At 39.1% G+C, this 25,465-nt stretch overlaps 1 protein-coding gene across 1 annotated transcript; it reads left to right on the plus strand.

The window, feature by feature from the left end:
* Nucleotides 1-8,507: 8,507 nt before the first annotated feature.
* On the plus strand, nt 8,508-23,901 carry LOC592324. Its single transcript, XM_030978239.1, has 9 exons — nt 8,508-8,637; nt 13,486-13,670; nt 15,150-15,305; nt 15,828-15,969; nt 17,565-17,675; nt 19,271-19,396; nt 22,275-22,529; nt 23,209-23,321; nt 23,896-23,901. Exons 1-9 carry the CDS (start codon nt 8,508-8,510, stop codon nt 23,899-23,901), a joined length of 1,224 nt encoding a protein of 407 aa, XP_030834099.1.
* The last annotated feature ends 1,564 nt before the right edge of the window (nt 23,902-25,465 follow it).

The raw sequence follows: 25,465 nt of genomic DNA on the forward strand, positions 1-25,465 counted from the left end.
ATAAACCCTGGAGGTTTAAAGTTGTAAAGCCCAGGGCAGTTCAACACACGCAATCATGAAATAAGGGTGTCTTTATCGAAGTGTCTCTGTAAGTTTAGAACCACGCCCTGTGCCTACCCGCTCAGGCCACCCTACATTCAGGGGCGTCGCTAAAGAAGGGGGGGGGTGTGAGGTTGAAGCCGGTGGGATTTTTTTTTTATGTCGTTCGGCCAGCAATTTTTTCCCCTTCGAACTGTGACTTTTTATCGGACAAAGATTTTTTTTTGAAAATTCAGACAATGATTTAGAGTCGCTACAATGAATAGTCTTCTTTTTCTAATAATTTAATGAAACGTCGAAGCTCCCGCACTTTGCGCGAGAGGGGGAAAACTGAATTCAGACAAGGATTAAGAGTCGAGAACGGTACAACAAATCGTCTTCTTTTCATAATAATTTAATGAAACGTCTAAGCTTCCGCGCTTTGCGTGGGACGGGGAAACTGAATTCAGACAAGGATTAAGAGTCGAGAACGGTACAACAAATCGTCTTCTTTTCATAATAATTTAATGAAACGTCTAAGCTACCGCGCTTTGCGCGGGAGGCCTATCACCCACCCCCTACCCCACCTAGGGAGCGCTTTGCGTTCTCTTTAAGTGATTCGCTTGCTCAATACCGCAATAAAATATATAGCTATGATGCTTACTAAGTTGACGAAATAATTTGTATATTTATGTCGTCGACGAAAATGACCATTTGCGCATAACAATTTAGCCTTTGGCCCCGGGTTTATAGGGTTACATTTGTAGATATTGGGACATTTAATTTTGTCGGTAATTGGTGGCTTGTTTTGTCGGTAATCGTTGGCCTCTATACCCCCCCCCCCCCCACTGAAAAAGGTCTAGCGACGCTCCTGACGACACATCAGGCCTATACTTGCGTTTTGTGAGAGGCTCAAGTATCCGGACCAGCTATTTATAGTTGAGTAATTTTTGAAGAAAAACAAAACGAGTACTCGCTCTCCAATCGTATTGGTTATTTGGGAATTTCGAATGTCATCAAATATGTTTTTTTTTCCTTTTAACACAATGATTGTTTTGCGACTCAATTCAGGCCTGACTAAATATAATTTTTTTCGTAAGGCAACAGACAAGTAATTTAGTCATATACCTGATTAACATTTGAAGATTTCCTACACTAATGCCTGGCCGTGCGTAACCCATATTTGAACACTAAGTTGCACCTGAAATTGCAACATGTGCATTATAAGCTCAAAATGCTTTCTTTCATACAAATACACCAAACAAAAAATCCCCAAAGCTTGAATGCATACTATTTCACAAGATGTAATTAAACAATATGAATGATATTAATGATACACTTACATGTACATGCAAATGCATGATCATTTTTGCGCTTCTTGCTCCCAGCATGTACGTTTATGCTCCCAGCAAGATAGTTTCCTTCTACATTTAATTTTGTTGCTGTTGTGAGTTTATATTCATATTTTTGTTATCAAACAGGAATAAATAAATGAATACATAAATACATTTGTACAATGATAGTTGTACGATGATAGAATACCAATGAAAATCGCAACTGATCTTCCTTAATTCCTTTTCTTTTCTTCCTCTTTGTTTTCTGTCCCTTTCTCTCCTCTTTCCCTTTCACTTCCCTTCTCTCTCTCTCTCTCTCTCTCTCTCCCCCCCCCCTCTCTCTTTGCTGAGGGGGGGGGGGGGGGGTAGGGGTACAAATCGGGACAAATTGCAACTGATCTCCCCTACCTTTCTTCTTCCTCTTTTTCCCCCTTTCCCTTCCCTTACTTCGTTCTCTATCTCTCTCATTTAAGTTTGCTGAGGGAGGCATGGGCCTTGCGCCCCCTCCCCCCGATCTACACGATGTTGGTGGAATTAATCGCAACACTTACTGATCTCTGCCTCTTTTCACCCTTTTTATTTTCTTCTTCCTCTTTTGTGTTCCATTTTGGCTCTCCTCTTTCCCTTTCCATTCTTTCTCTCTTTTTTTTTGGCGGGGAGGGGATGGGGGTGGTCGGGGAGGGGGGGGGGGGCAGAGGCATAGGCCTTTCTCCGCGATTCACATCTTGTTTGCAGGAAAATTGCAACTGATAACCCTTCTTTTCTTTTCTTCTTTTGTTTCTTTCTCTTTCCTTTCTTCCCTCTTGTCTTGCGGGGGGGGGGCAACAGCATGGGCGGCAAGGCCCTGTCGGACCCCTTTTTCTTTTCTTCTTCCTTTCCTCTTCTCTCTTCTTTCCCTTTCCCTTCTTTTCCTTCCTTCTCTCTCTCTCTCTTTTTGTTTGCTGAGGGGCCAGGGGAGGGCAGGCGAAGGCCTTTCGCCCCCGATCCACACCGCGTTGGTGGGAAAAATCACAATTGATCTCCGTACCTTTCTTTCCCTTCCCCTTCTCTTCTTTTCTCTCTCTTTTGAGTTTGCTGTAGAAGGGGGGGGGACAAGGGCCATTTGCCCCCCCCCCCGATCCCCAACTTGTTGGCGGGAAAACTGCAACTGATATCCCCCTTCTTTTCTTTTCTTCCCTTTATCTCCTCTTTTCCCTTTTTTCTTTCCCTTCTCTTCCTTCTCTCTTTCTTTTTGCTGGGGGGGGGGGCAACAGCCTGGGAGGCAAAGCCCTTTCGCCCCCCCCCCCGATCTTCTTCTTTCCCCTTTTTCTTCTTCTTCTTCCTTCTCTCTCTCTCTCTCTCTCTCTCTTTTGCTGAGGGGGGGGGGGATGGCGAAGGCCTTTTGCCCCCGATCTCCTTTGTTCCTCCCTTTTCTTTTCTTCTTCCTCTTCTTCCTTTCCCTTACTCTCCGCTTTACCTCTCTCTCTCTCTCTCTCTCTCTCTCTTCATTTTTTGTTGGCGGTTGGGGGTCAAGGCCCCCCCCCCTTGATCCGCGCCGTGAAGACCTGTAGTGTCATCCCTAGCTAGCTGGCAAATCTGAATATGGGTTATCCAGTCGTTTCATTCATTAAGTATATTTATACTTGCATTGAATATGTATACGTGTGGACTAGAGTACGGACATTCGGTGCGGCAGGCGGACTATTGGTGCGAGACCTCTTCCGCACAGATTGTCCGTCGGACATTTGAGGCGCGCACGGAATGTCCGACAAGGACATTCTGCGCGGATAAAATCCGCACCGATCGTCCGCTCTCGATCGATCTCTAATAGGCGGACGATCGGTGCGGGTAACATTCTACGTTCAAGCTGAGGTACGGCAACCATCTACAGTTCTTCCGACATGAGAAGCACAAAAACAGCACAGAACTCTCCAAACACATTTGGCAACTCAAATACCAAAACACCCCATTCACCATCCTATGGTCGATCTCCAGCAAGGCCCAGCTAGGCGTACTCCAGCGAAACGAAGAAATGCAATCTGTGCCTAACTGAGAAGCTTGCCATCATCAACGTCGAGAAACAGACACTCCTGAACAAAAGACCAGAACTCATCTCCAAATGCCGCCATGAAAACAAATTCTACCTCTGCAACTTCAAAAGAGACTATACTTAATTAAATATATATATATTTATGTACTAGCACCTTGGTGGTGACTATTTTGCGATACCCCCTCCCATGTTTAAAATTCCATCGCAGTACCTGAGCAATTACAATAGCCCCTTCACCCATGAGTAAATCTTATTGTTTTGTATTGTATTGTATTAGTTAAGTCTTATTTTGAACGTATTGTAGATTGTAGAGTAATCATGTACTTTTAAGAATGCTACCAATTGCCTGATGATCGCTCGCAAGGCGTGAAACTCGGAGTTGCAACCATGTTCCATTAGTCTGCCTTATCCAATATATATTTTGCTCTGCCTATTAGCATTGAGCACTGTACGGAGGAATAGACCAAATCTAAGTATATATATATATATATATATATATATTAGTGTGTAAAACACCCCGTCTCATTCGGGTACTTTGTTTTCACTGACTTTAAGGGACTCACGGAACCACCGGAAGAAGAGTAATTGGCGTATCATGAAGAACTAACATCAAAGTGCAACAAAATGGTTTGTATAAATGGGAATAAGCAGAGAGGCTGCCATCTAATTTTCCCGTCTGAATGGGTTCTCTTCTTTACGTATAAGTGCCCTTCAAAGCTTTTTTTTTTATCCCTCCCCTGTTGTTTTCTAGAACTTCCATGATGACCTAGTACATTGTATAATGCTTTACTTGCAGATGGCTTACCTAGTAAGATGCATGTGCTTGCTTGCATTGAGGTCATTTCAGGTCTTACATATTGATGAGCTGTTTGAAATTAACTAGGAAGTATGCGCGTATTGGGGAATGTGGCTTGCTGCTCTACTTTTTTTTGTTAAACTTCCCATGACATGTAATGAGTGTTTAGTGTACATTATATGGGATGTAGAGTGATCGATAGAAAGTTATTTCAATTTATTCGAAATGAATTATAGGTAACTCCTTTTTCCTTCCACATCATCAACATTCATTCATTTCATTTCATCTACATTATTTCATGAAATGCATTCAGAAAATGAAGAAAAAACTAGACCTGCAATCGTGGCACAACGATATGCGTGCAATGACGGGCGAATTGGCACTAACGGTCGTCTATACTAACATAATCATAAACAGTATAATATGGGGTCTAAAATGCCCCCTTGACAAATTATTAACAAAAATTCAAGAAAAATATAGATCGTTCTGGGGCCAAAAGCGTGAACCCGATTTGCCCCATAGACAATGCGAGTAATGCATGGGCGGAAAACGTACAGGATCTGTGTTCTCTCACTCTTTAGGTCTTTTATGGGCCGTATTTGGTATTATTAGAAAGAAAATTTCATGATGGTTATTGTAAACTACTTTATATTTTGCTATGATAATCTTATCGAAACACGTGATGCAAAACAGATTTATAGGACAAAATGGCGTCTTAAATGACCCCCTTGACCAATTTTACAAATCCGGCTTCAAGGTGCCCTGCGTATTGCAACTCGGAATGTCACTGCAAATGTTCAAGGAAAAAAGAGAACGTTTAGGGGGCGAAAAGCAGTCTGAAAAAATGACGTCATAACCGATACGTGTTATAATCGGGCGGAAACTCGGCGGAAGTAGTATAGTGACCCTTGTTCAAATGCGATTTACTCACAATTTTGTGTGTGAACATATACCGTACTTGGTATCATTCAAAGGACACTTCATTGCGGTCAGGTTGACACTTTTGTCATTGGCGCGCAATGTATTGAACGCATTAAACACGCTATTACGCAATGCATAGTAAAATCATCATTTTTAGCGATAACTTTGCGTTGATGTCATTAAAGTTTACCAAACTTGGCGGACAGCTGTCACGTATATTGATACATGTGTCTGCCAAGTTTCGTTGTTGTAGGTATAATGATCGTAATTTTAGAGCAAGTTGAAGTTATTTCGGAATTTTCTTGAAAATGGCGAATTTGGAGGGCAATTTTCTCAAATTTGGTCAGCGTTAGGGTATATAATTTTGTATATGGCTGGAAGGGCATATGTTCAAGTATCTTAATCCAAAAAAGGGGTACGGGTCTGCCAAGCCATAATAAAGATACGGCCACAGAAAGAAAGCCAATTTCCAGAACTTTAGAGGGCGCTATTTATGTTTTGCATAGCCATTAGAGCGTGAGATTTTGAATGGCTATGTGCAATTATGAGATAAAGATGCTGTACGATTTAAAAACAAAACGGAATTTATATGAGAAAGTTATGGCAGGTTTAGGATTTTAGGGGTCAATTTTTCAAGAATTTGAGAGATTTTTGACGGAGTCGGTTTCAGATTTGAATTTTGAGTACGAAAATGGCATTTTAAAGGTTAGGTTACACGTCGCAGATGAAAAAACATCTCTTAGACTATCTAGAGGAATTTATTAGAAGTTTGTAGGATCTATGGCGCCTTGACGGTTACGCATGAGTGATTTCAGAAAACGAAAAAATAGGTGACCTCAGGGGCGTACGCAGGGAGGGGGTTTTGGGGGTTAAACCCCCCCCCCCTTTGATTTTTTTATGTGTGTAAACCCCCCTAAAAAAACCTAAACCCCCCCCCCCCCCCCCTTTGGTTTTTTTTTTTTTTTTTTTTTTTTATTTATAAAAAACAATGAAAAAAAAATGAAAAAAATTATGCCCACGGTAACCTAAAAAAGTTGACCTTACCCCCCCCCCCCCCCCAACGTAGAAAAATGTCAAATTTTCAAATTTCGAAAAAAAAAAAGTGTTTGCTAACCCCCCCCCCCCCCCCCCCACCCCAACGAAGAAAAATGTCAAATTTTCAAATTTCGAAAAAAAAAAGTGTTTGCTTACCCCCCCCCCCCCCCCCCCCCCCCCCCTACTGAGCGACCTTTCGGCTGGCTGAGTCGTTGCGATTTTTTTTGGACTCCCAAAAACAAAACAAAAAGTGTCCGCTTAACCCCCCCCCCCCCCCCCCCCCCCCCCCGTTTTCAATCCATTTAAATGTATATATTAGAGAAAACTACTATAAATAGCGTCAGAGCGCGCTGGCCGAGAGGTTTAAGGCGCTGCTTTGGTTACTCTCCCTTTTGTACGCAAGAGATCGAATCTCATCTTCGACAAAAGTTGTTTTATTTATTTTTTTATTTTTTTAGTCTATTTTTTTCGGCATATAAAAGTATTAATGACTGCTTTAATATTCGAGAAATAGTTGTTTTTATACGCTCTCGGGAAGGTTACAATTGGGCTATTGCCCTCGGCACGCCTCGGGTAATAGCACAATTCTAACTTTCCCTTGAGCGTATAAAAACAACTATTTCTCTCAAAGCAGTCATTAATACTATACTATGTGCAAAACGAACGCAAATGACGATATTCGTCATTGCAAAAAACGAAAATAACCCGTGAAAAAAAAAATTGTCGGCGAAGCATTTGTCGTAGTACTAGTAGCATTTGTATTTTATGGGACACTTTTGGGGCGGATCAAGTGTCGCTTCATGCGGAGAAAATGTCGTCGGAGCAAATGTCGTCGGAGCAAATGTCACCGGAACAAGTGTCGCTTCATGCGGAGCAAATGTCGGAGGAGCAATTGTCGGCGGAGCAAATGTCGGCGGAGCTACTGTCGTTCGAGGAGCATTTGTCACCGGAGCATTTATCGCTTCATGCGGAGCAATTGTCGGCGGATCAAATGTCGGCGGAGCAATTGTCGGCGGAGCAATTGTCGGCGGAGCAAATGTCGGCGGAGCAAGTGTCGGCGGAGAATTTGACGTCGGAGCAAATGTCGCGGAGCAATTGTCGCGTTTTGCGGAGTAAATGTCGGCAGAGCAATCGTCGCCGGAGCATGTATCATGGAACCCTCACGCACGGCAGCTATTCTCCACTCCTGACGACGGATAGTCAACCTGTTCGAAACGTCGAGCCACTCTCGCCTCTCATCCTCTTCAAGCGCTATAGTTCTCCTTAGAACAATAAGCTAAGAAAGATAACCAACAGTCTTTTTCAAGACTATACCAAACAGTCCTTTTCAGGACTCCTCAATCCTCCCTCTCTCTCTCACATGGTGCATCCGCAAGCCTACTGTATAAGTTTTACATTTATATGAAAATATCTATACTACATAAATGTATATAGCATCCCACGCGTTATCAAATTGTCCCCTGCGTTACCACAGGTAATTTATGAATTGTGTTAATTAGATAAATCTGACCCAACCTCTTTGCTTTGGAATTGGCATGTCCCAAGGTAACTCAGAACTGTTGAAAGTTGCACTCAAATTCAATGCAGCATCTGTAAGTAATTCGAACATATTATCTTCAAAAAGTAAAACGTGGGACATGCACATTTAGGAACATGATTTTCCATGACTTTCTAGAAGAAATTAACAAATTCCCTGACTTACCCTGTAATACAACCTCTTCCTGTTTCTGAGTATGAAACGAAGTAACCCGGTACTGCGGTGCATGAACTGCTAAGCCTGTCCAACCTGACCGGTATACGACCGCAACGGGCGTTGACTCGACGACTTGACGCGAGTGCGTTGCCTGAGCGTGTCGACTAAGAGCACATGTCCATTGATGTGTGCCTAAGATTTTGGCTACGAGCCCAGCTCGTCCCTAAAAGAATTAAATCGAAACAAAATAGCAAACCGTCTACCAAACTAAACACGATAGCTTTAACGATATAAATCTTTAACAATTTACAACAATCATTTACAATTTCTAGAGCTTTCCTTCACGGTCATAAACCACTTAAATAGGCGACATTTATAATTGATTGGGTACTATATCTTTCACCTGGAAATTATAAAATAACACATATGTCTTAACATATAGTTATATATATAACTTTTCAGTACAATGCAATTGTTAAACCTTATATATTCTAAGCAAACAAACTAATCAAGGTTAACTCTTCCTTATTCAACATGCAAGATAAAACAAAAATCCATTATCCCATAGTACATAGAAAATAGCTTTCTCTTTATGAAATATATGAAATAATCTTCCTTCCGGGTAACCACAAATAAGGTAAAACATTTATTTCTGTAACTTACAGTTCAGATGTCCAAACAATGAGTCAAGTTGAGGCGAGGGCTGATGAGGCTTCTACCACGTACGGCCTGTGCTGCCTGGTCCTTGCCTGGTCCCATAATATAGGGAAAGTCTGCTATGCCAGCAGCAGCATGCATATAGCCTGTGGCTGTAACATTCACCTACGTGGCCAACACCTCTCATTCACTCCAAGATCAGACCAAGTTCAGAAAGGTCTGATCCTCTCGAGATCTCATAAGCAATCTGACTAAACTGCCCTAAATCTCCAATCAACTTTGGCTCTCTCAATAGTAACCCCCTTAACATTCTTCATATTCCTGTAATGCCAAGACTGTCCATCAAAATTCCTTTTACTGAATCCTCTATATAAAACTGTCCCATCAACATTCTACTCATCCTTTCAACACATACAGACAAAGACAGACACCAGCTATACTAGAAAACCCCAGTTAATTGACCTAGGCCTAGTTACTGCCTAAATTGCCACCAAACACATCCATTCAGCTAGCACCTGTCTATTACATTATCTGCCTAAACAACTCGAAAGGGTCAGGAGAGTTTAGAATGAAAGAAATTCCAGTCACATTGTGACATACCCTAACTTTTTTCTTCTGGAAAAAGTATTTTTGAATTCCCTGTCTTGGCAATAAATTCCCTGACCCGTCTGAACCCTGTAATTACCTCAACATAGTAAAGATTTCAATTTTCTTTTATTGATTCTTAAAATTTCAATATTTTATATTTCAAATGCTACCTAACTCAACTATTGTGCACAAAGTTGAAAAATTAGGCATCCATTCATCCTGGAAACAAATAAGCTTAAATTTCCAAAATAATCTTTCTTAAACTCTCTGCCCACTGAGTTAATTTCGAGGGGAAACTAATGACAATTGTTCCTTGGATATTTTCTTTAAACTCTGCTTTTCTTAGAGCAGTATTGATGCTGATCACCATTCTATAGATCTTATAGACTATATGTATAAGAAACATTTGAAGGGATTAACTCTTCAGAGAAATATGGAAGAATGCGGAGTAATTAAATTACCAGGGCCTGAATTCAGGCTTTTGCTTGAAAACTGACATCCATGATTAACCCTTTGTCGGCGATAATCACACTCAGGCGCGTAGCCAGGAAGGGGGGCGGTCGCCCCCAACAAAAAAACGCCGGCCAAATACAAAAAGAGAGAGAGAGATGATAAAAAAAAGTAAGAAGACGTAGGAAGAAAAAGGAGCAGACAAAGAAACATTTGTGAAAATTCAGTCGATGATTAAGAGTCGAGAACGGTACAACACATCGCCTTCTTTCTCTAAAAATGTTATGAAAAGTCAAAGCTTCCACGCTTCGCGCAGAAGAGGGGAAACTGAAATTCAGACAAATATTAAAAGTCGAGCACGGTACGACGAATCGTCTCCTTTTTTTAAATAATTTCTCGAAACGTCAAAGCTTCCGCGCTTCGCGCAGAAGAGGGGAAACTGAAATTCAGACAAATATTAAAAGTCGAGCACGGTACGACGAATCGTCTTCTTTCTCTAAAAATGTATGAAACGTCAAAGATAAAATAGACAATAAATGAACCGGTCACCAATGAAAGTACACGCCGTGAAACAGAATAACTAGAGAGAGAGAGTGTATGTGTAGCAGCATAACGTGGTATAACTTTTAAAGTAACTGTAAAGGTGACATGTTATTGTGTCCCCCCCCCCCCATGTTCAAGCTCTGATTGACGCCCTTGATTATAGGGTATAATAAAGATTTGTATGATTCATCCTGATTATAGCGATTCAACTTTTGGTGCTGAGATGTCTCATGCCATTTCTGCGTCCATTTTCACATTCATTTCACGCCTAAATGAAAGAAATTTGCTTTAGTGACATTTTTCTTGTCTGGCAGGGGCACATTACGTTTTGTGAGACGGTGAGATTTTTTTTCGAAAATATATTTACTTTCTAAGGCCACGTTTTTGAAAAAAAGATCCTAACATTAAAAGAGATATTTAGTTCATTTACTTGATTTACTTTATTTTCCTGTTCACCGCCAAATGAAGAAAAATATGTAAAAAGGGACATTATTTTCTCATCCCTTTTATCCCACTTATTGTCTTTGAAACTCAATTTGCACAGATATCAACGATTGTTCTCCCGATCCTTGTGAAAATTAAGGAACTTGTAGTCATGGTCATATCTTCATAATGGAAAATCATTTTTCCATCATATTTATCTTGATCAAGTTCAATATCAATCCAATCATTTTCAATTAGTAAGACGCATGCGTACGCGTACATCCGCGCGTCAGAACGCGCGCCAAAAAAATCCTCTGAATCATCTAAAACTCATTTTGCACACAGGCCATTCTAAGCATTTAAAACTTTTGCCAAGTTTGTGAAAAAAGATGCTCACATTAAAAGAGACATTTTGTTCATTTATTTCAGTTGAATTATGTAATAATAGTTTTACAAATGTAGAGGTCAAGAACAAAACAGCCGAGTGGGGAACGGGTCTCAGTATCTGTATGAGCAAAGCACAGAGAGGTCTTTATTAGTAGTAATCACATTACATATCACATAATGCTGAATATTAAGGAGATCGTGCATTCTCCAAAACATGCTATTTTATCAAACATAAAACGAGTAAATTTGCCCTTTAAAAACCAATTGCCACAGTACAATATAGCTGAAACTCTCAACATTAACACAAGTCAATACCGGACCCAAATACTTAAACAAATAAGTAACAGTCAATATAAAACTCCTATAACTAAAGCAACAAATTCACAAATTTTGATAAACCAACTCACCAAGCTAGGTTGAACAACCTCATCATGTGACCTCTATATCACTACTGAATAAATAATTTAAGCCATCTTATCCTTAGTTCTTGTTCAATAAACTATGATACCTTAAACTTGTACATTGTAATATTGAAACATGCAATGCAAATATCCTAATAACATGAACTTAAATAGGGCTATCCTGGTTCCCCCTTTTCAAAGTAAGCACATATTATATAATGAATAATGAAACTCACAATATCATAACAATGGAATAAAGACAAATATCTCTGCTTTTATAGATTTAAATATCAGAATATCCCAAGACCAGAAACATTGATAAATCCTGGAAACTATATAAATCTCTTTATATCTGCATCAATTCCAACTTTCATCAACCACTGCAATCCAAATATTTATCTTCCATACTTTCTTACTTCCAAACAAACTCCAATAATCTCCTGATCTAACCCTAAACACTGCTCTTACTCCTGTTATTCCATATCAATTTAACATAGAGGGCGCTAGAAACCCTCTAATGGCTAAATAGTCAGACAAAGTCTGATCATCACTGTTTGATGTGTCATAATTATTATCCCCTTAGCAACCAGAATACAAACATGCAATGCTTTTAATTAAACACTAAACTTCTATCATTGGCACTTTTTTTCTATTAACCAAGACCTATACACATTACATTAAAGCGTAACCTTAACCAAGACCTAAGCGCGTTACCCTGGTCCTGGCCCTGGGACCAGGTCCAACATTAGTGCGCACGCACTACACCCAATTTTGATACCGCATTAAACTCAGTGTACATGACCATGTACTATAATGGAAATGCATATAACAAATCATAACGGTAAGCTCTGACACAATACACATATGTACATAACAAATATTTAGCATAACAATATTAATATTCAATAAACAAAAGTGATTGAAGTTTGATCAACTCACCTGTATGAGCAAATCACAGATAGGTGCCCGTTCCGAAAATTAGGAGGCCCTTTATAGTACTCTACGAATGAATCCAAGGAACTCTACACAAATTAAAAACTTTAATCCTGACTGTCATTATTTGTATTATGAATGCCAGTTTTGACTTCATTTTACCTGTTCACCGTCAAAAGGGACATTATTTTCTCATCCCTTTTATCCCACTTATTGTCTTTGGAACTAAATTTGCACAGATATCAACGATTGTTCCTCCGAACCTTGTGATAATGGAGGAACTTGTAGTGATGGAATAAACACCTTTACTTGTGCCTGCAATCCTGGCTATACTGGGCCTACGTGCGGAACAGGTTGGCCGTCAGATGGTAAAACGGTCTAACTCGAAATTTTGACTTTTTGAGGTAAATTCACTTTCCTGGTAATGTGAGGGTGCTATTTCCAATGGTGCTATCGAGAAAATCCCATCATGTCTTCTTTTAGAGATAATTTCCGCTATCTTGGTACTTTTTTGTATTCTTCCTTCAGATTTGATGGTAAAACGGTCTATCTCTGAGTTAGCCCATTGTCGGTAATATCGTTTGGGGGTAAAACAAGCTATCTTTTTCATAAACCTTTTAACCTTCTGAATTGAGATTTTTTAATCATCGCTGTCAGATGGTAAAATGGTCTATCTTCGAGTTAGTAGTATGGCAATAGTGTTTATGGTCTTTCTAGAAGATAGACCATTTTACCATATTATGATGTGTAGTGGGAGTGTATGCATGTGCTGTGGTTAAACAGTCTATCTGCACAAAAATCTCATTTATTTTATAATTAAAACCCCAAATAAGCACAAAATTCTTCAGTTATCAGTGTTTAATATGCTTCTTCTTGTCCCTTTGCTAAAAATGGATTATACCCATCTCCTAAAAAAGCTGAAACTTCTAAACTTCAAAGTCATTTTTCTCAGAACAGCGATTTTCGAGTTAGACCGTTTTACCATCTGACGGGACAGGTAAGATAAAGAGTCAAAGCAGATTACATACCTACACTTTTTTAATAAAGCAATTGCTCCTTGTTCATCAAGTCTTTTTAAATAAAGAGCAAACAAGGAAAAAGAAAGAAAGAAACATGCAGTCATTGGTGAGGAAAACCTTGGAGATTTTTCTTCACTGACAGTCTCATGCCCAGATAATAACTACACACTTGTCTATTGTATGTCCATTCGATCCTATTTGCCTATTTGACCACCACTTCCTTCATTTTGCTATACATTGTCACGCATTAACTTACAGCCATCTTGAATGACCCTGTCCCTCTGGGCCTAGAGAGTTATGTCATCCCAGATTCAAGTCTGACAGCTTCCAGTGAGTATAATACTGGCTATGGTGCAGAGAGAGGTCGTCTTAACCTGGCCCGAGTCGGGAGCCTGAGTGGAGCCTGGTCTGCACTAACAAACAATGCCAACCAGTGGATCCAGGTAAGAACATAATTTTGTATTTGTATCCATACACTGCCACAAAGTTTGTAATAAGAGTCACCCGTAATCTCTATGCATGGCATGAATTCATATTCCACCGCTACCACCATGTCAGTAACGAAAGAGTCACCAGTCAGTTATATGGCATATGGGTTCATATTCTACCGCTGACACCTGGTCAACAATAGGGACTTTTAGAATGAGTGGACGAGAACACGACGTACGCCGACTGATCATGCGTGTCAACGTACTCAACTGCCCATTTTGACTACAATTAGAAATCTTTTAGATTGCACTCGACGATATACATGTATGCAGGAAGTAACACTATGAATTACATGACAGACAAAGAAAGAGGACAAAATATACAGTTCCTCATTCTACCCTCAACAATAGGCCATTTTTTTAATGTAACAAAATTTAATGCATAGGTCTTTGTGAAGTGCCTCAATACAAATTATTTCAATCACCTGATAGGAATAGTAGTATTTCAATAGTCAGAATGCAACTGCATATATTAAGTGTTGCTAGGTAGGTCAAGCCATAATGTTTGTCCAACGTGGCAACAACTAATGTATGCAGTTAGGATTCTGTCTAATGAAATACTATTATTCTTAACAGGTGAATGAAATAGTTTGTATTGAGGTACTTCACAAAGACCTATGCATTAAATTTGGTTACACTACGAAAATGGCCTATTGCTGTGGTAGAACATCCCTTCACTGCTCTTATGTAAAAATGTGTAGAACAGGTGAATATGCATGTGACACTTGTTCTACACATTTTTACATAATAGCAGGGAAGGGATGTTCCTTTGTCTACCTGAGGAACTGTATATTTTATGCGCACGCGGCATATACTAGTATCGTACTAGATTTAGGAAAATCAAGGTTGACGCATTCTCGATCGCCGACTGAGACGACGTGACGCATACGCAGTGCCTTAAAATGACGTAACACGTTGCAGTCAAAGCTGAAAACGTGCAAATCTAAAAGTCCCTATTGAAAGAGTCACCAGTCATTTCTTTTGCACTATTCACTTACACTGTTAAAAAAAGTTATTGCCCACATTTTGAGGTGACATATGGGTTCGTAGATTTTCTCTCCACTCTGTAGGTAAAGCTACTATAATATTTCCAATTATTATTCACATCCAAGTCAACAATTGCTTTAATTTTTAAGGGCATTAATCTAATTGTTCAATATTACTCAGAAATGAGATGGACAATTAAAGCATCTATGTGGGGAAATTATAATTTAAATATTGCCCTTGGAGGGGCAGAGCTGCATGCAAACAAGGAAATGTCATTGATAGGTGCAAAAAAGGAACCGTTCTTAGTATTTGTATTTAAATCATATAGATTTGACACATTTTGGAACATGCTCATTGGTTAAAAGTTTTGCCATGGAGATAGAACAAATAGATGAATTAGAGGATGAACATCAAGAAAGCTTCCTCCGATTATTTTCTATCTACAAGGTGGATCTTGCGGACATTTACCGTATCATTTCAGTTGCGACTCAAGGGCGACAAGGTTACAGCCAGTGGGTAACAAGCTACAAGGTTGCTTGTAGTACTAATGACACGACTATTCACACCGTGCAGGACATATTTACAAACCCTGGAGCCGACAAGGTAAGTTTGTTCTCTGATTATTCCTTTTTTTAAACATTACATTGACTCTATTATTGTAGGAACTTGAAGGCATTTTAAATCTTGTTGATAACAATTAAAATATGTTCATATTACGATACTTTCTTTTAAAGGAAAAGGCAATCGTTACCTCAGGAACACATGTTTGGTGTATTATTGACTATTCTGCTTACACAAAGTATAAAAGGAAAAAACTATTAGGTAGGATTAAGAACTGTCTATATTTGTAAATATATCAGAGCAAGAAATGTACTTCAAGCAAAACAAAATTCAATCCATATCATGTTTTTCCCTATTTTAGTAGTAGGTCTCAAAAACTAGAAATTGATGTCATCAGAATATAACTTCAAATAAAAACGAATGGACAGGCACTGAACATGCAAAAATATGTATTATTCACCATGCTTTTCAATTCGATTCTCTTTAGTTCGATTGCAATTGACCGCAGAATCATTTGAGTCATAATTCATTCAAAAGTGGATTGATTTTCCTTTTTCATTGAAGATCTTCACCGGTAATGTTGACCGCAACACCATCGTGACCAACACTCTGCCTGTACCCCAGAGTTGCCGCTATGTCCGCTTGATGCCTGTCAGCTGGTTTGACCACATCAGTCTTCGTATGGAGATCTACGGCCCTTTCACAGGTCAGTTTTAAAACTAGTGATACTCCAACATTTTTTGCTCCATATTCATTTTCTCCTGCGACAATTACTCTGGGCTTTTTTCACCAATAATGGAGGCATAGTGTTACGGTTATAATTAGATGATACGTACGTAGTTATACATAGTCTATCAACTACCGTGTAAGTCAAAAAAAGTGTACACCTAGAAAATTGCTAATTATTTTAAAAATCATCTATGAACAGTAAATTATTATACATCTTATGAAAGTGTGTTTTATCCCAATTCATTTGGTATCATTTTTGTGTGGTATGTGTTCACGCTTGGATGAACAGGATGCATTGTTTGCGAGAGTGCAAAATCGACTTGAGCCAAAGTGATGCCTACAGCATGTATTATGTTGGGAGTAGCGTAGTGAGAGAATGAATTGAATGTATCAAATGAAATCCATTGCATATGCTTTTTGACGGAGCAAATTCACACACGCACACACACACGCGCACAAATGTTTGTTGATATTTGATATTCGATATGTGATATGTGTGGCATGATTTTTTTTTTTTTTTAGGGATGTTATTTGGATCTGCAAAAACCGATTTAATACCCAAGTCCCAATTGTTTTATTTAAACATCACATAAGCAACTTTGTTCATCCAAGCGTGAACACATATCGCACAAAAATGATACCAAATGATTTGGGATAAAACTCTCTTTTATAAGATGTATAATAATTTACTGTACATAGATGATTTTTTAAATAATTAGCCATTTTCTAGGTGTAAACTTTTTTTGACTCACACTGTATAGATTTCGTCAAGCTTTGTCTTTATTAGGTGATACTTACGAAGTTATACGTATCACCTTTTGATTTCGTGCAGATTTTTCTTTATTATTATTTATTCTTCCTCGAATTTGTTCGCAGGATATCTCAATAATTGATAAAGCCATTTTCATAAAACTTGCCATGATGATAGATCATAGTCTAACTTAGAACTGTGTGACTTTTCATTGACTCAAAATCATTGTGACGTCATCCAGGCGTAATTTTGTAAAAATAAACTCATGATCATATCTTCATAACGGAAAGTCATTTCTCATTTATTTTATATCATGATTAGGTTAATACCCGTCCGGTCAATGATAGGTCAATAAACGCGCGCATACACGCGCAAAATTTAAAATTGCTCGAAATGGTCTCAAATTCATTTTACATACGTTACAGGCCATTTTGAGCATTTAAAAACAATAAAAAATCGCGCAAACGCAAATTGCCATTCTTCTATCTTCATGATATTTTCCATACTTTTCCGAACAATTTGATACCATGTTTATATCTTTATGACTATTCATAACGGAATAAGCGTCCGTTCAAGATAAATATCCGTGCGCGCGAGCTCTTGTAATACATAGCATATATGGGCAAAAACATATCTATAACAAGTCCATCATATCTCTTTGATATGCTTGGGGACCGCAATTTATTTTTTCATATTTGAATAGAATATGAGTCGGAAAAATTATTTCATGTCTCATTTGGCCATTGAGTACATCGCCTAATTCGTCAAAGTGACGAATTCAAGTCTAGTTATTACTATCATTATAACTTTTTTGTTTTTAGAAAACGCATGTCTCTCAGCACCCTGTCTAAATGTAGGTACTTGTCAGCAAACTGAAAACGATTACCAGTGTATTTGCCAGGATCTATTCATAGGTCGCAACTGTGAAATAGGTAAGCGGTACAGGTAACGAGAATGGGAATTTAGGAAGCTATTTTTACAATACAAAGACACATATGCTGATATGTAAAATGTATATATGTATGTATATGGGTGTACATGGGTGTATGTAAATATACAGGTGTAATTCTCATACACACATATAAACTCCAGCGAAATGTGTTTTATTTTGGTAACATGGCATTTTCCCAGTTAACACCTCTGGAGATGGAAAAGGGTTAATTATTCAGAAAATACTATAAATAATAATAATAATAATAATAAAATAATTCTGAAACTTAATCAAACCCTGTCTCGTTTAAGGTATTACAAACCTTCTGAATATTGAACCTCATTTCATTTTCACATACCTTGGATATCATACCTTGGAAGTAGACATAACGTTGTACAAATCTTTTTTGCCCCTCGGTGTCCGCTAGTGGATTACTCTTTAATTTGGCGTTGTGCAGTTACGGATGAACATGGACAGTTGAATAGTTCATAAAGATTAAACTTATCTTTCTTCAGTGACCAGTACTTGTCAAGGTTTGATTTGAAAGAATTGAGTGATGGACTTTCTGCTACATATGATGTGAGACCATTCCATTCGTTTACTACTTTCTGTGAAAAAGAGCTCTGCCTCAATTTAGATTTTACGTGTTTCTTTTGTAGTTTGAACTGGTGACCTCTTGTTACTGTGACAGTGGTACGATGAAAGAAATTAGTTGACTGGAGGTCGTCGATTCCATGCATTATCTTATAGACCTGAAACATGTCGCTTCTATGACGTCTGTATGATAATGAAAGCAAATTTAGTTGCTCTAGCCGTAACTTGTACTGAAGACTTCTGAGAGGTTGAAGGAGTTTAGTTGCACGACGTTGAACTTTTTCCACTTTGAGAATATGTTTCTTCTTATAACGGTGCCACACGGGAGAGCAGTATTTGAGTGCTGGTCTCACAATTGACTTATATAACTGTGTGAGTCCCTTATTGTCCATAGTTGAAAAAGTACGCTGATAATTCGTAATTTCGGGTTTGCAGCATTGCAAGCAGTATCAATGTGATTTGGAAAGGACATTTTATCATCGCATATTACTTCCAGATCTTTTTTCATGTTGAACTGCAGGTAATAGCTCGTTCACATCATTTATAGTGTAGTCACACAAGGGATTACTTCTTCCATAGTGGATGACTTTGCATTTCTCAATGTTGAAAGGGAGTTGCCAAGTTCACAATTATGAACCTTGTGTAATTTTCGGAATTACTAATTTTCTTCCGGTTTTAATAAATCCTATTTAATTATCATAATTACGAACCCATAGGTATGGGTAATTTGTGTTTTGGAATTATGAACCTTCGAACAAATTAACCGTGGGAAAAAATATAGTTACCTCGGCTTTTCTCCTCGCCCGCAACTTTTATTGGGAGCTCTGAAGCTGTTGTCAGTGGTTGAATCTTTACATTTTTCCTTCCTTGAGATTAACCCTTCATCTCTTAAAAGTAAATATAGTTCATTATAACATTATGCCTAGTCACTAGTGCCTATAAACTGAGGATAAAACTGCAAACATTCTTTTGTACAATTTTAATAATACTTACTTTTGACAGGTAACTACGATCCTTGCATCCAACGAAACCCGTGCGTCAATGGTGTCTGTCATCCCATTGAACAAGGACAGTACGAGTGTGAATGCAAAGATCATTATGAGGGGATCCATTGTGATGAACCAACTCGTAAGTCATATGTTTGGATTTTCTTGCATGCATCTTAAAGGTATTAGGCCGGTTCCATGACACATGCTCCGCCGACGATTGCTCCGCCGACATTTACTCCGCAAAACGCGACAATTGCTCCGCGACATTTGCTCCGCGACATTTGCTCCGACGTCAAATGCTCCGCCGACAGGTGCTCCGCCGACAGTTGCTCCGCCGACATTTACTCCGCCGACAATTGCTCCGCCGACAGATGCTCCACCGACAATTGCTCCGCCGACAATTGCTCCGCCGTCAATTGCTCCGCAAAACGCGACAATTGCTCCGCCGACATTTGCTCCGCCGACATTTGCTCCGCCTGAAGCGACACTTGCTCCGCCGACATTTGCTCCGCCGACATTTGCTCCGCCGACAATTGCTCCGCCTGAAGCGACAATGGCTCCGGTGACATTTGCTCCGCCGATAATTGCTCCGCCGATAATTGCTCCGCCGAGATTATTGCTCCGCCGACATTTGCTCCGCTCAAAAATTGCCCCGTAAAATACAAAGGCTACTACGACAATTGTTGCTCCTCCCCAAAAGTACCCCTTAAAAGACTATGCTCCGCCAACAATAAAATTGCTCTCCGATCCAAAAGTGCGGCCTCTTGAAAGATTTGAATGCTCCTCTGGTAATTAGTGCAATAAATGCTCAGCCGTTTTTTGCTATTCCCCATGTTTGATTAAAAAGAAAAAATCAAGTTATAGCTCCTTATGCAAGTTCTCCGGCGAAAGATAATTACTCCGCTCAAAATCTGTTTCATGTATTACTCATTAGCTGATCCAAAGCTCAAGGCTATCTCTCTCTCTTTCTCTCTTGCTCCTCCTTTTCCTTTTTACACCCTTTTCTTGTCTTCTTGGCTCTTTTCTTTCCTCTCATGCTATTAGTCTTTTTTCAATTTCATCACTTCTTCTCTTCTCCCCCTCTCGAGTTCTATTTCTCTCGTGAAATTGTAACGTAATGTAGTACATTCTTGTTTAGAATAGTATTTTCAATAATATCCAGTCCGTTTTCTATAGGTTTCTTTCCTTCAGTTAAGTGTATGTAGCTTTACTATAATTATATATATATATATATATATATATATATATATATATATATATATATTAGTGTGTAAAACACCCCGTCTCATTCGAGTACTTTGTTTTCACTGACTTTAAGGGACTCACGGAGCCACCGGAAGAAGAGCAATTGGCTTATTATGAAGAACTAACATCAAACTGCAACAGAATGATTTGTATAAATGGGAATAAGCAGAAAGGCTACCATCTAATTTTCCCGTCTGAATGGGTTCTCTTATCTACGTATAAGTGCCCTTCAAAGCTTATTTTGATCCCTCCCCTGTTGTTTTCTAGAACTTCCATGATGAACTAGTACATTGTAGTAAGATGCATGTGCTTGCTTGCATTGAGGTTATTTCAGGTCTTACATATTGATGAGCTGTTTGAAATTAACTAGGAGGTATGCGCGTATTGGGGAATGTGGCTTGCTGCTCTACTTTTTTTTTAAAACTTCCCACGACATGTAATGAGTGTTTAGTGTACATTATATGGGACGTACAGTGATAGATGGAAAGTTATTTCAGTATATTCGAAATGACTTTTAGGTAACTCCTTTTTTTCCTCCCACTTCATCAACATTCATTCATTTCATTTCATCTACATTATTTCATGAAATGCATTCAGAAAATGAAGAAGGAAAAAAAGAAACGAAAATAACCCGTGTAAAAAAAATATTGTCGGCGAAGCATTTGTCGTAGTACTAGTAGCATTTGTAGTTTATGGGACACTTTTTGGGCGGAGCAAATGTCACAGGAGCAATTGTCGCTTCAGGCGGAGCAATTGTCGGCGGAGCAATTGTCGCTTCAGGCGGAGCAATTGTCGGCGGAGCAATTGTCGGCGGAGCAACTGTCGGCGGAGCAACTGTCGGCGGAGCACCTGTCGGCGGAGCATTTGACGTCGGAGCAAATGTCGCGGAGCAATTGTCGCGTTTTGCGGAGTAAATGTCGGCGGAGCAATCGTCGGCGGAGCATGTGTCGGGTTACCATTAGGCCTACGTGTTGCAAATCCATGATTCACATCGTTTCGAAAGACGGGTGAATAGGAACCAACATTTGGAAAGTGTTTTGACACAATGATTTTACCTCAAGAAATGATGAACCACCTTGTCATTGTTGGATAAGTAATTCATAATAAGTATTCATCTGTTGTCGCTGTTCGCGTTGTTCTATACATATAAGTGAATGAATATTAAGGTTTGTTAAGTACACCATTACCTGCTTAATCTATACATTGAATCTAAGATGTCCAGTTCTCCTTAACATGTTGAAGATGGCCTGATGCATACGTCACCGGACTGGGAATCACCAAGGAGCTTATCATACCGCCTTGGGATTGCTTGGTTCGCGATTCAGGACATCACCACTGTCTTCTGACAAGATGTACATTTGTCACTGTCTACCCAGGTGTAGACGATAGATACATGTTAAGAATTTATTCCTTCAATAATGGTCAGAATCTTAGAGCAGCTTGGCTAGCAAGTGTGGGGACATAATAGTATTTTGAAGGTGCCTTTGATAAGTATGTAAATATAAATGTAACTGTTATTATTATTCTTTTCATGAATAGTGGTAGTAGGAGGTTATAAGTATTATTTCTACTTTTATCATTATTAGAAGAAGTAGTAGTAGTTGTATTATTGTTATCATAACTTTTTGTACTTTGTTGTTGTTAATGTTATTTTGTATTCTTCTTGTTCTCCTTCCTCTTATCATTATCATTATTATAACTATTACTATTGTTGTCGTCATCATTATAATTATCATCTTTATCATTCGCCGTAATATTTCCTATTAATACAGTTCCTTTGGAGGTTGCTGTTCATCCGTCAAGCCAGATAATCAACATTAATGCCAATATGTATCTGACATGTAGTTTCAACAATTCCAAGCGATACCACTGGTACAAGGATGATGTCCTTTTGCCCGGCGGTGAAAATGAGAATCCTTTGACAATCCTGTCTGTCACTCCCAATGACATCGGATATTACTTCTGCCGAGGCTCCGGGAGAAATGGAGAAACTTTAGACACGATGCGAGCATCTGTATATATCAAAGGTAAAAACCTTGCTTGGAGCAAAACCACAGAAAATAACAAAATTTAGGTCTGTGTCTACCCTTTAATCAAGGCGACCTGTGTACTCTAGCAAGCTCTCATCTCTGCCCTCGAAACACGTAGAATATCCTTGTGATTGCAAGAAGTTTCACGAAGGGAGCATGGAGCTAGTAGGCATACGTTTTCAAAGACTTGTCTTCATCAAACTTCAGTTGAAAAAAATATATATATACAGAAAAGGAATTTCTTTCATTTAATTACGTTTTGTAGATATTAATGTTTTTTGTAATGCTACGCTTAAAAGTAAGACACATATTACAAAAATATTTCGATCGAAATTGAGACATACAATCACGTAAAACTAATCGAGCATGATTGTACTGGGTACATTATGTGAAAAGTATAAGAAAAATGTTCTCGTACAAGTACTGATTTGATATGAAAACTCTTTTATAAAGACAGTTTCTGAGAGCTATGTTTTAGTTACTTGAATTTGTTTGCTATCAGCCCTTTTGCAAGAAATAGTATTGAGAATGGCTGGCGTCTCACCAGTTTCACTATAGAATTATCATGAAGAGAATTTCCCCCTCTTCTTCGGGCCGGCAGGGGTGGGGGCGTTACCCTTGTACCCTCCCCTTAATCCGTGTGACTAATTCTTGTTGTATATGTTTGTATTTTCAGATCTGACCAATATAAAAGTTTCGAACGCTAGATTTGCCATTCCATTCCGCGATGAGCTTTATTACCAAACTTCTAAACTCTTTAGAGAAACTGCGTTTAACATCAGCACCTATGTAAGTATATCCTTAAATTAATTGGTGCATATCTGAAAGGCCTATCCCATTATTAAAAATATTGTGCAAGGCAAGACCTAATATCGTTTTGGGTTTCAATGATATTACACAGTTGAATTCTAGAATGCTAGTACATTGTGCAACAAGTTTCCTTGCAGGAAATGTTTAAGACTGATTTCACGTACATGTAGCATGAACGTTTTGAGCTCTTCTGATGGTGGAAACAAGACTAAGGGATCCGGAAGGCGTCCTTCCTTCGTCGCCTGTCACATATGTTAAAGTTTACCTGCAAAATTGAAGTCTCTTGTGACAAATATCTTGGCAACCATTAATGCTATTGTAAACAAACTTGAGTAAAATATGCACTTGGGGAACTTTTACATTGTGGTGCTGTCGAGTGTTACATTCCAAGGTCAGTGCTAATTTTGTGAGCTTTATTGTGACAAATAACTTTGCAACTGTTTATTACATTATTACAATACTGGCTTCGTATTATTTTTGGGGTTAAGATGTAAGCCCACAAGACTCATGTACGACTAGTTACTTTAAAAACATTGTTTGTTGGTGCAACCAGGCTTGAGTCAGTGATGCTCTTTAACGACATTCATGTAATTTGGTGAGAGATGCACGAGACACATCTGACTTTGGCCTTGTATTTCAAATATGAGGGCTTTTGAACCATTAGAACCATTATTTTCAGGGGACACTTATTTCTATGACATTCTTCCAACATGTCCAAACTGAGACAACAGAATGAGTGAGCTCACGAATTACTTTTTCACCTTTACTAGTACTCAATTTCCCTTTCATGATTGAAAAAAACGTTATTATATACTTATATCCAAGCAAAAGTTGTCCAAACTTTCAAACGGTCATCTCAGTTCTTTCACAGCACCGCTTCATACTTATAGAACAGATACTTTTATTCAGTTCTTCAAGTTATTCAAAATGCAGTTCTACCACACTTAAGAATATAGCATAGATGAAATATTTCATGCGGAGGGTTTTCGGTTATGATCGACGTATACTTTACACATTTACAAACGGGAAATATATATTAAACGATTTTATCTTTTCTGTTTGTTTTGTACCTGTGTAAAGGTGGAGCAAGACCTTCGAACCAGTACCGGGTTGCAGAGCCTGTCAGTTGTATGCAGAGCCCTAAGAACAGGAAGCGTCATAGCTGATATGAATATCTACATCGAGCGGACCAATATGACGGCATTGGATACACAAGATCTTATTGGTCTATCTCTGGAGAGTCTAGCCAATGAATCGAATGGTTTTCTCGATTCCAGCACCATTTCAGTTCAAAATATTGGTACCGAGTTCATTCTTATACATGCAGTTCTAAGAGTCAATGTATGTTATCCAGCATTGTGTATAAGGATGTTGGGTATCCGTGGAGAGATGGTGGATAGGTGACGCGAAAAACCAGGGGTCATAACATACTTTATCCCGCGTTTGTGTTATTACTCATTGCAAGCATTTCTTTTTGTTAACATGGTCTTCCGAAGGGGGGGGGGTAGGGCTATGCCGAATACGCCACTTAAAGGAATCCGGTAACTTTGTCTCAGATTCTGAAACAAAATCCTGGATTTAGCTTATGCTGCAATGCAGTGGCGGATCCAGGGGCGGGGGGGGGGGGGGGGGGGGGGGGGGGGCCGGCCCCCCCCCCCCCCCCCTTGAGAAAAAAAAATCATGTAAAAACACGTGATTTTCGGGAGCAAAAAAAAAAAAAAAAAAAAAAAAAATAGTGCTCACTACCACCCCCCCCCCCCCCCCCACCCCCCTCTCCCCACTGAGCGACTTTTCGGCCGGCGCGATTTTCACATTTTCGGGAGCAAAAATTTGAAAAAAAAGTTGGGCCCCCTCCCCTAAGGAATACTGGATCCGCGCCTGCTGCAATGACCATTATAAACCTTTAGGTCAGTCAGGAACCCCATGACTTTTACAAGCCGATCGCCTGTCTGATTATGAAGATATTTATGATTGGAAATCGAAACCAAATTTTGCGTTTGCCAGAACTGTTTTCACAACACTACAGTCTATTGGGGGAAACGAATATGGTAAAACCGGTCACTCAAAGATTTTTACTTTTTCGAGGCACTTCTTGATCATTTTTTAGGGCTTCAATATCACAC

Source organism: Strongylocentrotus purpuratus, unplaced genomic scaffold (genome assembly GCF_000002235.5).
Source record: "Strongylocentrotus purpuratus isolate Spur 01 unplaced genomic scaffold, Spur_5.0 spur5_scaffold_1, whole genome shotgun sequence".
NCBI lineage: Eukaryota > Metazoa > Echinodermata > Echinoidea > Camarodonta > Strongylocentrotidae > Strongylocentrotus > Strongylocentrotus purpuratus.